At 41.3% G+C, this 12,502-nt stretch overlaps 1 protein-coding gene across 1 annotated transcript; it reads left to right on the top strand.

Moving 5' to 3' along the window:
• Nucleotides 1-5,028: 5,028 nt before the first annotated feature.
• Nucleotides 5,029-12,430, top strand: LOC116161987 (transformation/transcription domain-associated protein-like). The gene is made up of 5 exons (XM_031475496.1): nucleotides 5,029-5,170; nucleotides 5,220-5,361; nucleotides 11,819-11,958; nucleotides 12,010-12,204; nucleotides 12,259-12,430. Exons 1-5 carry the CDS (start codon nucleotides 5,090-5,092, stop codon nucleotides 12,334-12,336), a joined length of 636 nt encoding a protein of 211 aa, XP_031331356.1. The 5' UTR covers nucleotides 5,029-5,089; the 3' UTR covers nucleotides 12,337-12,430.
• The last annotated feature ends 72 nt before the right edge of the window (nucleotides 12,431-12,502 follow it).

The following is a 12,502-nucleotide window of genomic DNA, read 5'->3' as shown; positions in this document are numbered from 1 at the left end:
TCCAATGTTGGATGATGGCGGAATCTTTGTAAGGCTCGTTTCTTTAACGAGATTTTTTCTCCTACTTCTGGAGACCACCATGGAACCATTTTAGTCCTTTTGCGATCTTTGGATTTTGGTATACTAGCCTCCGCTGCATCCAAAATAGCAGATGTAAGACTTTTAAGACAAACTTGCTCCTCATTCGGGACTACAAGGTGGGTAACAAATTTTTCCCAGTTAGCTTTTTGAATTTTAAATTTAACCGCAGACTTAATCGCAGGATTATTACCTCGTACGGTAATAATTATTGGGAAATGGTCACTATTGTACAAATCACTTTCCACTTCCCATTTTAGACTAGTGTGGAATGAGGGCGAACATATAGACAAATCTATAGCATCAAAAGTACCTGACCTTATGTTAAAGTTGTGAGATATTGTGAAAATGCACAAGATAGTGCAGCGGAAGCGTACTAGGCCTCATGATAGTATGCTGTTAAAAAAAAAACTGTGTTGTTGTTATGAAATTGTTGTTGACTTGTAATCTTTGACAATAGAAAAATATTAGAATTGGAACTGAATCTCCTTATTAACTTTGAATTAAAGAAGCCTCGATATTCTACCAATTCTACTGCATTTTTGTTTGGAATCTGCTAATTACAACAGGTTATGGTAGTCTTGTAACGTTGGTAAAATTTTGTTGAGTGCCGGATTTAAGTAGAAATTCAGTCAATATGAAAAAGATAGATGTAAAACCTTTGAAAGGAGCCGAGAATTGGAGCGAGTGGAAGATGTCAATTGAGGATATTCTAACTATCGCCGATGTAGCTGATGCTATTGAGGAGTCTTTCATAAAACCGAGTCTGGAAGCACAATCGGATGCAGCAGCGATTGCAGAGCATACCAAGAAGCTTGCCAAGTACCAGAAGAAGGCTGCAATGGCTAGGCATTGCCTGCGATCTACTCTCTCTGATGAGGGCCTGTTCAAGGTTTCAGCATGTACTAGCCCATACGAAATATGGAAGAAACTATTGTCCATCTACGAGCAGAAGACGTCGAGTCGAGTTTATCGGTTGCTGACTAAGCTGGTGACGCTGAGGAAGTCTGATGAAGAGGACGTAACCACTCATGCAGCAAGGGTGCAGTCAACCTGGATGGAACTACAGATTGCCAGTCAACAGGAGAAAAAGGTTGTTCTACCAGACTTTTTGTTGAACTTCATGCTGGTGAACAGTCTACCTCAGGAGCGGTACATAGATTTCTTGGATCTATGGGACACGCAACCAGAGGAGAAGCAGACATACGATCGATTGGTTGAGATGCTGGTTGCCAGAGAGCAGCGCGAGCAACAGGCAGAGAGCAGTGGTGTGCACGGGTTGGTGGCGAGTACTGTGCTGAGACAACAAGCAAAAAAGTCGTCTGCAAGTAGGTCGAGCACCTCCAGTGGAAAGAAAACTGCCAGAACGCCGAAACCAGATGATGTCTGCAGGCATTGCCAGATGAAGGGTCACTGGGCAAGGGCCTGTCCAGGGAAGAAAGAGGGTAAGAAAACTAATTTAGTAAGTAACCTGGCGATTGCTGCAGAATTCGGGCAAGCAATGGCAGCCAGCGGTGAATTGGCGATGACACCTCAGTCCAAAAAAGGTGCTAAACCGTGGTACATAGACAGTGGAGCCAGTGTACATTTCATTTCATCACCTCACATGTTCCAATCCTATCAACCCTTCAGTGAACCAAAGTCGGTGACGGTGGGCAATGGAATCAGTCATGCAGTGGGTATGGGAACAGTTGAAATGGTCGTGAATTGTGATGGGCAGACGCACAACTGGATAATGCTCATGTGGTTCGCTCCAGAGTTTCGTGCCAATCTCGTCTCAGTAGGGATGATCCTGAATAAGTTTGTTGATATGTGCCAGCTGGGAGATAGTAAGCAGTGGGGCTTGTACAAGAAGAACAGACGAGGATTTCCAATGGGAGAGAGGTACTTGGCGGGGAAAATGGTGAACTCGATGTGCGAGATGAGTAACTTCGAGGTCAAGATGCCAGCTGTAATGATCAACCATGAACAAGCTTTGCTGAGTCAGCGGAGGGAGAGCCTGAGGATGTGGCACAAGACGTTTGCACATCTTAACAAGAAGGACTTGCTCCAGTTGATGAGGGACGAAGGGGTGAATATCCGAGACATAGATGATGACTGCGGTGACTGCGAAGGTTGCTTGAAAGGGAAGTTCCATCGAGTCAGCTTCGGAAGGAGGGTGAAGGATGTTACTGCTCCAGGAGACCGAGTTCATGCGGATGTCTGTGGACCAATCGAGCCAATTGCCAGAGGGGGATCGAGATTCTTTGCAGTTTTCAAGGATGAGTTCTCCAGTTACAGACAGGTATACTTGATGAAGTCAAAGGACCAGTTGGTGGGACACCTGACCACGTTCATCGCACGGGCAAAGGCACTTCAGCATGTCATCAAAGAGCTTCAGACGGATGGCGGAGGGGAGTTTGATAACCAGAAGGTGCGACAACTGGTGAGTGCTGAGGGAATCGAGCACAGGATTGTGATGCCGTACACTCCTCAACAGAATGGGTTGGTTGAGCGTGAGAATCGGACGGTACAAGAAGCTGCACGGTCAATGCTGCACGGTTCGGGTCTGCCAGAGTTTCTGTGGGATGAGGTAGTGGTCACAGCAGCATACACTTTAAATCGGGCAGCACCATCTCAAATCAAGGGCAAGCAACCGTTAGAGCTGTGGACCGGTAAGAGACATACGGTGCAACATATGCGACCATTTGGAACCTCATGCTTTGTACTTGATTATCGGACGCAACGCAGGAAGATGCAGGCAAAAGGGATCGAGGGCAGACTTGTTGGGTACGTAGGTGATGATGGCTTCCGAGTCTGGCTTCCAAGCAAGCACACGGTGTGGACGTCCAAGCATGTGAAGTTCTTGACAGGTCCATTGATTGAAAATGTGGAGGAACGAGCAAAGGCTGTTCCTGAAGTGCATACTCTAGAGATCCACACTGAGGTGGACGATGAGACTGTCAAGCAAGGGCAAGCAGAGAAAGTGGTGGTTGAGCTAGATCCAGTCGAATTGAATGACGAGGTGGAGCTTAATGAGGAAGACCTGGCAGATCCAGTGCCAGAAGATGCTCCGGTTAGAAACCTTCGACCTCGTGAGAATCTGAAGGCTCCCGAGAAACTTAACTTGGTGGCAGTAGCGATGATAACTGCATTTCCTGAACCAAAGACTGCAAAGGAGGCAATGCAGAGCGAGCATGCGGATGAGTGGAAACTTGCGATGCAGGAGGAAATTGACTCGCTGATCGACAACCAGGTATTCCAGCTCGTGCAGATGCCACCAGGTAAACGGCTGCTACCAGCCAAGTGGGTTTTGAAGCTGAAGCTTGCAGAGGACGGTTCAATCTCAAGATTTAAGGCAAGACTAGTTGCATTAGGATGTCGCCAGCGCATAGATGAGTTTGGTGAGACTTTTTCTCCAGTGGCCAAGGCAGACACTTTCCGGTTCGTAATGCAGATGGCATCGCAGTATAATATGAAAATCAGCCAATTTGATGTAAAGCCAGCTTTTCTGAACGGTGATCTTCATGAGGAGGTATACATGCGTCAGCCTGAAGGTTTCGATGACAGAAGCGGTCGAGTCTGGCGTCTAAAAAGAAGTCTATATGGTCTGAAGCAAGCTCCAAGGTGCTGGAACGTGAAGATCCATCAAAAGTTGACTGAGATAAGATTCAAGCGTAGCCAAGCTGATCCGTGTCTTTATATTCGAGAAGATGATATGACATTGCTGCTATTATACGTTGATGACGGTCTTATTCTTGGAAGAGAGCAAGCGAAAATTGAGGAGGTGCTGGCAGCACTGAAAACTGAGTTTCAGTTAACACTTGGTGATGTCTCAAGTTATCTGGGAGTGCAGATTAAGCGCGGTGCTGATGGTGCGGTATTTCTCCACCAGTCTGCGTACCTGGAGCGTGTGCTGCAAGATTTCCAGATGAAGAAGTGCAACTCCGTGAGACTACCTGGGGCAAATCATCGAGAACAGGACAAAACACCACGTCTGGAGGAGGAAATGAAGAAGAAGTACCAGACGGTGGTTGGAAAACTGATGTATGCCGCCTGTTATACTCGACCAGATCTTGCATATTCGGTAAATCAAGCTGCAAAGAAGGTGGCTGATCCGACCAAAAGAGATTGGCGAGATGTTATACAAATAATGAAGTACGTGCGAGGAAGCTTTGATTTGGGTCTGCTTTATAAGGCGGGGCAGAAGGACGAGCTGGTGCCGTATTCAGATGCGGACTATGCAGGAGATCAGGCTGACCGAAAGTCAACTTCAGGTGTCGTGTGTTTGATTGGAGGAACAGCGGTCACCTGGGCAAGCAGGAAACAACAGTGCGTAGCGCAATCTACCGCAGAGGCTGAACTAATTGCTGCAGGTGAGACTGCGAAGGATGTCGTGTGGTTACAGAAATTATTGGATGACACAAAAAGGAGAGATGAGATGACGAAGCCAAGTCTGAAAATCGACAATATCGGCTGTATTGATCTAATTCAAAGTGAGCTGATTAATAGACGAACGAAGCACATTGAAGTAAGATTCTTCTGGATTCGAGATTTGGTAGCTGAAGGGCGATTAGATGTTGAGCATGTCGCAACTGAGAATCAGCTAGCGGACATTATGACAAAGAGGATCGACTCGGTGGCTGTGTTTGAGAGTCTGCGAAGCCGCATTGGGATTTGCAGTTTGAAAAACACAAAATAGGTCTTAAGCATTTCAAGGGCAAGTGTTGAGAGTATTGTGAAATGCACAAGATAGTGCAGCGAAGCGTACTAGGCCTCATGATAGTAGCTGTAAAAAAAAAACTGTGTTGGTTGTTATAGAAATTGTTGTTGACTTGTAATCTTTTGACAATAGAAAAATATTAGAATTGGAACTGAATCTCCTTATTAACTTTGAATTAAAGAAGCCTCGATATTCTACCAATTCTACTGCATTTTTGTTTGGAATCTGCTAATTACAACAATCCAAAGTAGAGGTATCAAGGCGAGCCACCAGGTGTATCGTGACATACTGAAGGGTGTGCAAAACATAATGGTACCGAGAAACATGTTAAGGAAATGGGCGCTCGCCACTTTTCAATCGGCCACGGACTATTGGCAGTTTCGGAAGATGGTAGGTAACGTCCGGAATATTCGCGCCTACTAACGAACGACACTTTCAGTTTACCCTACAGTTGTCGTTGGCCTGTTTCGCGGAGTATGTTTTACATTTGACCCGCCTTAATCCCGACATGATGTACATGCATCAGGATTCTGGTCTTGTGAATATTTCGTATTTTAAGTTTGACGTCGACGATAGTACAGGTGAGAGTTAGCCACGCCCACTTGTAACAGTTGGACAAAAATTAGTGCGCGAAAATACAAAAACAAAAATCATTTGTTTGCGTACAGATAAGGAGGTTGGCATTTCTTTGCTTTGCTTTTATTCACTCAAAAAAAAACAAAATGGTCCTGCGCATGCGCACATTTTGACACGATACAAGAAGGTTCGTCCCGCGCATGCGTCCATGGCAATACTTTCACTTCACTTTATTTTTGACACGCTCAATAAAGTGTATCTGCTCCTGTGATTTTTTTGCCCCCCAGAATACAATCCCTAAAGAGCTTCAGCGACATTTTCCAAAATTTATAGCAGGACTATATATCGAGCATGAGTTTCTGTTCTTAGCTCACTCAATGATTGTAAATTTCCTCTGTCTGCTAGGAGAACATAATGCATGAGGTCTTTTTCTAAGCTCAAGGGAATGTTCCAACACTATTTTCATTTAAGCATGTATCAGGAGAATATAATGGCGAGGAGCTGTTAGTCTGCCCAATACTGAAAATTGTCTCTGGTCATGAGGAAAACACAATCCACGAGGATGTCTCCTTCTAGGCTCAAAAGAAACATCTTATTTTCCTTTATGATGACAATACAATGTACAGGGTGGCCAACTAAGAATGCGAGGTAAGTATCTGAGAATCTATCCATCGTAGAGGCTTGCGGTAAAAAAGTGCCACGAGCAAAACCTGGAAAATATTAAGTTTTTGAAATGACCGCTAGGGGGCGTAACTGCAATCTGGAATGTAAAGTCACTAAATATAGAAAGTACCGCAATCCATTGGGCTCGTGTGTTAGAGAGAGAACACATGATTTTTGCCCAAAAATGGCGGAAGTTACCGGATTCTAGTAACTTTAATGTTAGGGATTGTTCCATCTGTTTGGAGCAATGAATAAATAATACCAGGAAGGAGTATTACTCAGGTTGTATACAAGAGAGAGTGGGACGGGAGTCGGCCATTTGCAAAAGCCACTTATGACTCATTTTTGTTGGGGTTTTTGCAGTGACATAAAATAATGGTTAGTTGTTGTGCTTGTGGTTGTTCCAAAACGGAAAAAAATAAAAGTTTGGGAATTACATTTCATATGTAAGTATTGATACCAATATTATTTTTATATAGTACATGTAAATTTACAAATTTTTTATCGGAATGTAGTTTGAGGTTAGTTAAAAAAAAGTCATAGGCGTAGTAGACACATGGGGGTTTAGATTGTTTTCGTGCAAAATTCTTTATATTGTATCCTTCTACAACTGTAAGGTAGGTACGCCACTGGAACAGGAAACTACTGTCCGCCATTTGCAAAAGCCATCGCGGTCGCACGTATATTGTTTATATTCTCCTTCCTGGTATTCTTTTTGGGTTGGAGATATCTGTATATATTTTTATAAAACATGACAGTACTATGAAGTTAGGTTAGAAAAAATTACAGCTATTCAGATTTTATTTGTCAATTTTTTTAAGTTGGCAGAAAATTTGCCCAAAAATGGCGGATGATTGCGGTACTTTCTATATCTAGTGACTTTACTGGAATCTAAAAATGTGATGTATCTGCGAATTCCGCTATATTAACCTAACAAAAAATATCCGGTCTTTGAAGTTGACGATAATCTGAACAATTTTTGTTTAACAATTTTTCCTGTATCTCTAAAAATGAAGTGGTGGGGGGTATTCAAAGGTTTCCGTAAAGAACACCCTGTATCTTCGAAACGGCTGAGCCGATTTAAACAAACTCGGGTTAGTTCAAAAGAGCTATTCTTCAGCTACAAATATTATACTATTTGAAGTTTTGTTAGTTTCACATATCACGCCTTGAGGGCTTTTTTCGACATTCCCACAGACATGGTTAATTTTCTCAAAAAAATTAAATGCATTGGTTCGATTTTTTTTCATGAAAAAGTAGCTAAATGATGCCTAAACAAGCTCGCGAAAACAGCATCTCGATATCTTGAGAAAAATTAGCTTAAAAAAATAGAATTTTGAGGGTATACAATTTTTTTTTGGCCTAAATGTTATGTTAGGAACAAGATATCGAGATGCGGTTTTCGCGAGCTTGCTTAGGCATCATTTAGCTACTTTTTCATGAAAAAAAAATCAAACCATCGCCTTTAATTTTTTGAGAAAATTAACCATTTCTGTCGGAATGTCAAAATAGCCCTCAAGCGGCGATATGTGAAACTAACAAAACTTCAAATATTATAATATTTGTAGCCAAAGAATAACTCTTTTCAATTAACCCGAGTTAATATAGCGAAATGCACAGAAAAATCACTTTTTTAGATTCCAGATGGCAGTTCCGCCCCCTAGCGCCATTTCAGAAACTTAAAAATATTTTCCAGGTTTTTCTCGTGACCGTTTTAGTAATAACTTTTTTTACCGCAAGCCTCTACGATGGACAGGTTCCCAGATACAGTACCTCACATTCTTATTTGGCCACCCTGTACAAAAGGTGCTTCTGCTCCTGTTCTGTTAGGAAAATGGAAATTTGTTTTTAAGCTCACGACAAATGTTTCAACAGATTATCTTTCGTTAGTATCAGGAGAATATGATGTACGAGGAAGTGTTTCTGCGTGTTAGAAAAATGTAAATTTTGTCTGGCTATCAGGAGAATATAATCCATGAGGGGGTCTTTTCTAACTTCAAGGAAACACTCCTTTTATTAAGAGCTGTATCAGGAGAATATAATGTGAAGCAGGTGTTCCTGCCCCTAATTTCCGAAGTATCTGTTCAAAAAATGCTGTAAATTGGGGAAAGAGTACTTAGGGTTTAACGTTTTGAGGCAGAACATGTTACCAGGGGAGGTCTAATATTCCCCCCAGTATTCGAAGGTCTTATGACAATTGTAGGGGAAATTAGTTCTATTTCCAGGGGGTGGGGGGTATTCCATACCTTTCAGACCCCCGATTTGGTGTTGTTTGTCCTTAACACCATGATTTTTGGGGAGTACCTGACAGTTGGTGATATGGTAGTTTTAAGGAAATTGTTTTTTTTTCCTGGAGGGAGTAAGGCAGAACATATTAAATACCCCCCAGTATAGGAAGGTTCTATGACAGATGTAGGGAAATTTGTTTTTTTTCCTCCCGGGGGGGTATGGGAAATTTGCTTTGTTTTTCCATACCTCCCAGACCCCCCCTCCCCCTACGGTTTGATATTGTTCTACTTAACACCACGATTTTTGGAGAGTCTAGGAAATAGTCCTTGGGGCTGAACGTTTTGAGGCAGAACTTGTCACAGGGGTTCTAAGGGGTTATGGAATATCTGTTTTATGACAGGTGTAGGGAGATTTGTTCTCTTTTCCTGGGGGGTATTGGATTACCCCACAGAACCCCGGTGTGGTATTGTTTTACTTAACACGAGCATTTTTGGAGAGTTGAGGAAAGAGTCCTTATAGGGCTGTGAACGTTTTGAGGCAGAACATATTACTGCCCGTACACAAAGGTCTTAAGTCCATTGTAGGGAAACTTATTTTTCGGGGGGAGGGGGTTATTCCATACCCCCAGAACCCCAGTCTGGGGGGATGGAATACTCTCCAGTATATGAAGGTTTTATGGCAGTTGTAAGAAATGGGTTCTCTTTATCTGCGACTCTCAAAAAATCAGGGACGTAGCAACAGGAGGTGCAACTGGTGCGACGCACCAGGGCCCGGGCGCCGAAGGGGCCCGGCCCGGCGTTTACTTTGTTTAAACTATTTCTATGTTACTGTTACATAATCAATGAAAGGTATAATGTTAGAACAAGAAATTACTAAAAAATATGGGGTACAGAAGGATTTTAAGAAATTGGTTATTATTGTACTTATTCTGTTAAAATGTAAATTTAGCAATATATCGGCAGACCTTCATGAATCATAATCCTTCCTTTAAGAGATAAGCGCACTGTGGTAGGGACCGACTCTAAGAATTCATTTTAATCCCTTTACAACACGTCCATCACGTTTAAGCAAATTTACCAGTAAAAAGTGTTATATGATGCCTCATGCCGATGCCGGATGCGGCATTCTTGATGTTAATAATTTTAGTTCAGTAACCATAAATCATATTCGTTCGTTTGTTTTGCTACCTACGCGTATTTTAAAGAACATTTCTTTTCTTGCACTTGCATGGCAGTTTTACTTTACCCTTCGCTTCGAAGTTATTTTAAATTGTGTTTCTAAGGTTTTAAAATTAAAAATTATTACACTGGCTCACTGGATTAAATAATTTGTTTGTTTCGTTTTTCGCGTTTGTCAGTTTGTGCGTGCCCCAACTCACGAGTGTTAGTTTTTCATTAATCGAATCGTATATCGTTAAGGCTCAAAACTTTTATTTTTACGTACATCGTTGATGCTGGGTTACAATTACAAATCGGCAGTATTAGAAGGTATGTAGGTATGGTAGCTGTCTTATATTGAATTGAATTTATGTTATCATGTTGGTTACCATTGTTCAGCCATACGTTTTTGTGCATTGTTCAATAAACTATTATGCTAGTGATTTTTTTTAATGATGCAGTGGGGCCCGTATGTTTGGTGTTGCACCAGGGCCCGCTCCTAAGTTGTTACGTCCCTGCAAAAAATAATGGTGTTAAGGATGAACAGTATCAAACCGAGGGTGGGGGGGGGTGTATGGAACACCCCTCCCCCCTAGGAAAAAGAACTAATTTCCCTACAACTGTCATAAGACCTTTGTATACTAGGAGTATTCCATACCTCAGTCCTTAGGGCTGAGCGTTTTAAGACAGAACATATTAAATACCCCCCAGTATTCGAAGGTTCTATGACAGATGTAGGGACATTTTTTTTCTTTTTACATACCTCCCAGACCCCCCCATAATCCATGGATTGTATACTGTACAAAAATGTTAGAAATTTACTCTGATTACCAGGGCAACAGAATCTACGAGGAACTATCTTCTTCATCTCAAGGGGTTATTTTCGTTTAAACTGTCGTATCAGAAGAATAATAGCGAGCAGATGCCTCTGCTCTTAATTTGTGAAGTGTCTGTTAAAAAAATGTAATTTTTTCTAGTTACCAGGAGAACATACTCTGTGAGGTCTGTTTATCCATGAGCTTTTTCTAAGCTCGAGGTAAATCTTCTAGCACTACTGAATCCTTCCATATCTCCAAATTCTTCACTTTCCCAGTTTCCAATTCTTCGAATTCATCTTGGGTGCTTCAAACACTTGCAGATTTTTTCAATTATTTTCATATTCTTCAAATCTAAATCGTTTTTCAAATTCTTCATCTGTAGATTTCTTCGAATTCTTCAATTTTTTTTAAATTTTTCTTATGCTTTAAATGCTTCAGTTTCGGAGAATGCTATCGATGCTTTATATTTTCTGCTGACTACGTATAGGCCCTTAAGATTCTGTGAAATGTTAGGTTTCTTCACCTTTTGATTTTTTTAATCTTCGCATTTTTAAAAATCATTCCTATTCTTCAAATAGTCTTTTCAATTTTCTGGATTCTTTAATTTCTTCGAATTGTTGTCGAAATTCTTCAAAATCTTAAAAAATTTTTTTGTTTCTTCAAATCGTTACAATTCTTCTGCTTGAGTTATTCAGATGCTTCACTTTGCAGGGCATTTTTTGTTTAATTTAAAAAATGACCAACTTCTATGGTTTTGATTTTGAACTACATAGTGTGGAGAATTGTCCAAAACTTTGTTAGTGGCGGTGGGTAGGGGGGGGGGGGGGTACTGGTTCTGAAAAAGGAATAATTTTCGTTTAAACTTTGTATTAGGAGAATATAATGTTCGTGCAGGTGCCTCTGCCTCTAATTCACGGAGTGTCTGTTAGGAAAATGTAAATTTTCTCAGGCTACCAGGAAAACATAATGCATAAGGTCTTTTTCTAATCTCAAAACAAATTTTTCAACACTATTTTTGATACTTTTACATCAGGACAAGGACAAGGACGAGAGGTGTTTCTGCCCCTAATTCCCGATCTATCTGTTAGAGAAATGCTGTAAATTTTCTCTGGTTATGGTTTTTCCAATCTTAAGATTGTGCACCTGTACTTTAGTATCAGGAGAATATGATGTTCGAGGAGGTGTTGCTGCTCCTGATTCACAAGGTGTCTGTTGTAAATTTCCTCTGCTTACCAGGAGAACATAATTTTTATAAACTCAAAAGAACTATGTTCATTTAAACTCTTGTATCAGGAGAATATAATGTAGCTGCGTGGTAGGGTTATCTGGTCCTAATTCATGGAGTATGTCATAGCTTTTCACTGGGTACTGGGAGAACAACACAACACATAAAATTAGGGAAAGTAGGTGTAGGTTGCCCTTACACATTCGAACTCTTCAATTTAGATTAGAACTGGTTTATGGTCTATGGTTAAAATTTCAAGAAAACACCTTGCTCGGTTTTCTGTTAGTATAAATTATAGTCGACATTTCAGCACATATTTATAAATAAGAGGTAGTCCTGCGCATGCGCGTACTTACCTGTACTTTTCTAGGTGAATTAGACACAACTAGGCCCGTTCCATTTAGACTGACTCCCAATATACTCGAATTTCTGTCGGCCGTTAGCGTTAACGGCCCCCTAACCGCCGCAATGATCGCAACCGCGAGGTGCTTCGTCTATCCAAATTTCAAGGTCTGTACGATATTGACGTAAGCGCGTCGAGTCAGTAGTGTCGTCTTTCAGGTTCAAGCGATTTTAAAGACGATATTGCGAGACGAAATGGTGCTGTCGCGAATAAAAAAATCGGACGACGGCGAATCGAACAATCAAGAGAAATTGACCGATAGCGAGCAGTTAATCACGGTTGTAAATAAGGCAGTGGCGGCGGTCAATAATAGACTTAACAGTCTCGCTCATTTCGACGGATTGGATAGCAAAGTATGTAATTCGGTAGAATTGGTGAGTGAGTAATCGATGGTTTTTTATTCGTAGATCGGAACTTTGGTTGCAGCCGCCAGCAGCCATGACAATTTGTGTCGAATGGATCCCGCTTGGCATCCGTGGTTGTGATGTGTATATATAGACGTTTCTTTTACTTCGTTGTATAAACGTTTAATTTATTGTAAACAATGTGATTATGCAGTATTATCACATCTCTAGCGCTCCCAGTTTTTTTATTTTTCTTAGTGGAAGTGATTTGATCGTGAATGATGTATGGTGAGTACCAGAAGGGGCA

This window comes from Photinus pyralis, unplaced genomic scaffold (genome assembly GCF_008802855.1).
Source record: "Photinus pyralis isolate 1611_PpyrPB1 unplaced genomic scaffold, Ppyr1.3 Ppyr1.4_LG10, whole genome shotgun sequence".
Taxonomy (NCBI): domain Eukaryota; kingdom Metazoa; phylum Arthropoda; class Insecta; order Coleoptera; family Lampyridae; genus Photinus; species Photinus pyralis.
This window is presented reverse-complemented; position numbering and strand designations above follow the sequence as displayed.

What these genes read in the sequence shown, in the direction of transcription:
- LOC116161987 (XM_031475496.1), top strand. Translation starts at nt 5,090, where the DNA reads ATGGTACCGAGAAACATGTTAAGGAAATGGGCGCTCGCCACTTTTCAA. An exon ending in ATTGGCAGTTTCGGAAGATG is followed by an intron (nt 5,171 to 5,219) that starts GTAGGTAACGTC and finishes CGACACTTTCAG; the next exon opens with TTTACCCTACAGTTGTCGTT. An exon ending in TCGACGGATTGGATAGCAAA is followed by an intron (nt 12,205 to 12,258) that starts GTATGTAATTCG and finishes TTTTATTCGTAG; the next exon opens with ATCGGAACTTTGGTTGCAGC.